The sequence below is a fragment of the Loa loa genome, assembly GCF_000183805.2.
Source record: "Loa loa unplaced genomic scaffold supercont3.1494, whole genome shotgun sequence".
NCBI lineage: Eukaryota > Metazoa > Nematoda > Chromadorea > Rhabditida > Onchocercidae > Loa > Loa loa.
The window spans coordinates 1-1,961 of record NW_018109674.1 but is presented as its reverse complement, the minus strand read 5'-3'; the positions used below and the strand labels follow the sequence as shown (position 1 = coordinate 1,961).

Sequence of the window (1,961 nt, the reverse complement as noted above, 5' to 3'; positions counted from 1 at the left end):
ATATATATATATATATATATATATATATATATATATATATATATATATATATATATATATATATATATATATATAGTACAGTATAGTATAATATTAGTATAAAGCATATAATGCTAATCGATCATTTGATTTTATCTATTTAATTTTATATTCTGAATAAATTATTCCTTCTGTAATTCTATTATCAGTTTGTTATTAGGTTTAAGAGCTTAATTCTTATTTCAGTATTTAATTTATATCATCAAAATAATCATGGAAAATGAAAATTTAAAAACCGGAAAATATAACAACCATTAACATAAACACTAAACTAAAAAAAAAAAACCGTAAATACCTCAATATGATTAATAAAAGTAAAAATAGCCCAATAAACATTGGCCTATTAAGACACAGAGTGTTCAAGGTTAATTATACTTCATATTACAAACAGATTTTTGCCAATAATTATTTTAAAATCAAATTTTAAATCGACCTGTTTCCAGTAAATGTCCATTTCTGTTTTTTCACTTATTGTACGCTTGATCCAATTCAAATTTCTGGATAAATAAGCAAAAAGCTTCTTGCAGTATTCTTCCTCACTATCACACATTTCTTCTACCGTATTACGAAAATGATATGTTATCAATTTTCGTGTTAAAATACCTTTAAAAAATTATTTATGTCTCGCAAATCAATTTACGTAATTAATTTTGATTTATGAAGATAGAAAAGTTTTTGAAGTTTCCTTTTTTGGTTTTGAAAAAAAAGAGAAATATATGCATTCCATTTTGATAAGATGAATCAATCGAAATGTTTTTAAAAGGTTGGAAAAATAGGTCTAAATTTGGAAATTTTAGCATTAATAATAGTAAATCGTAGTATTTGAAAAATTTGAAATACTTTTAGAATTTCTCTTTTTTATCTATCACATTTTTTCCTCGTCGCTATCATTGTTATATCACAAAATTAACCTTCAACAAGTCCAGCAGCAAATGCTTGAGTTATTTCATCGGTGTTATTGAATGTTTCCACTTCCAAAATACCCCAACTGGAGCAAAATAAATTTCTTTTAATTCAATTTAATTCAATCTTATACATTTAGAGTACCATTTTAGAATAGAACTTAAATTTTTTAGCTTCAAAAACAATATTTAAAATTAGAATTTTAATCTACAAGTGATAATTATCTTTTTAAACTTGGTTAATTTAACTAATCTTCGAAATGTATTACTCCTTTATTATTCTTTTTAAACAAAAAATCCAGGTTTGTATTAGATTTTTTTTCATCTCTTTTTTACAATTACTTTACCCTGTCTCATTGATAGCATTCCGGAATCGTCCCAAAGCAACCTGAATACCTTTCTCACATTTCATACCATTACTTGTATATAGTATTTTGCTGTTCTTTTTACGACATGCACTTAAATACTGATAATAATCATCCTGAAAAAAAGAATTATTGTAAATTAACCATACCGTAATTCATCAATCAAAATATTCATCTGAAATTTCAATGCAGCATTTTTCAAATTTTTTGAAATATAAAAAAAATCCAACCAAATTGAAGAAATATTTCAAATTTCACAACTTTATTGTCATGCATTACTTCATTTGTCATATTTATTTCCACATAAAATTAGGTAAAACTATCGTAAGTTATTCTCTTACTGCATTTACTACTCAATTATCACATTTGTTGTCTACCTGAAATTACATGAAATTATCGCAAACTTTCCTCACATGAAATTTACATCACCATCCAATTATCATATTTATTAATATCTGAAGTTATATGAAACAATTCATATATTACTTTATTATTATATTTATTCCCATTTACATTTCCATTCCACGTGTAATTACGTGAAACAATCATAGTTATTTCTTCTTAATAATTCCACTCAAATAGTTCAAGTTAGTTTTTTGTTAAAATTATAATTTGTAAAGGAAGAAAGGAAAAAGTAATCATTACGTCATTGGAT

The 1,961-nt window shown here is 24.0% G+C and overlaps 1 protein-coding gene across 1 annotated transcript; it reads right to left on the bottom strand.

Annotated features, from left to right (window-relative positions):
- Nucleotides 1-456: 456 nt before the first annotated feature.
- Nucleotides 457-1,428, bottom strand: LOAG_15084 (hypothetical protein; the record flags this gene model as incomplete). Its single annotated transcript, XM_003150576.2, has 3 exons — nt 457-642; nt 951-1,027; nt 1,289-1,428. Coding segments are annotated over 3 exons (402 nt in total), but the record flags the coding sequence as incomplete, so codon positions are not given.
- Between the last annotated feature and the right edge of the window lie 533 nt (nt 1,429-1,961).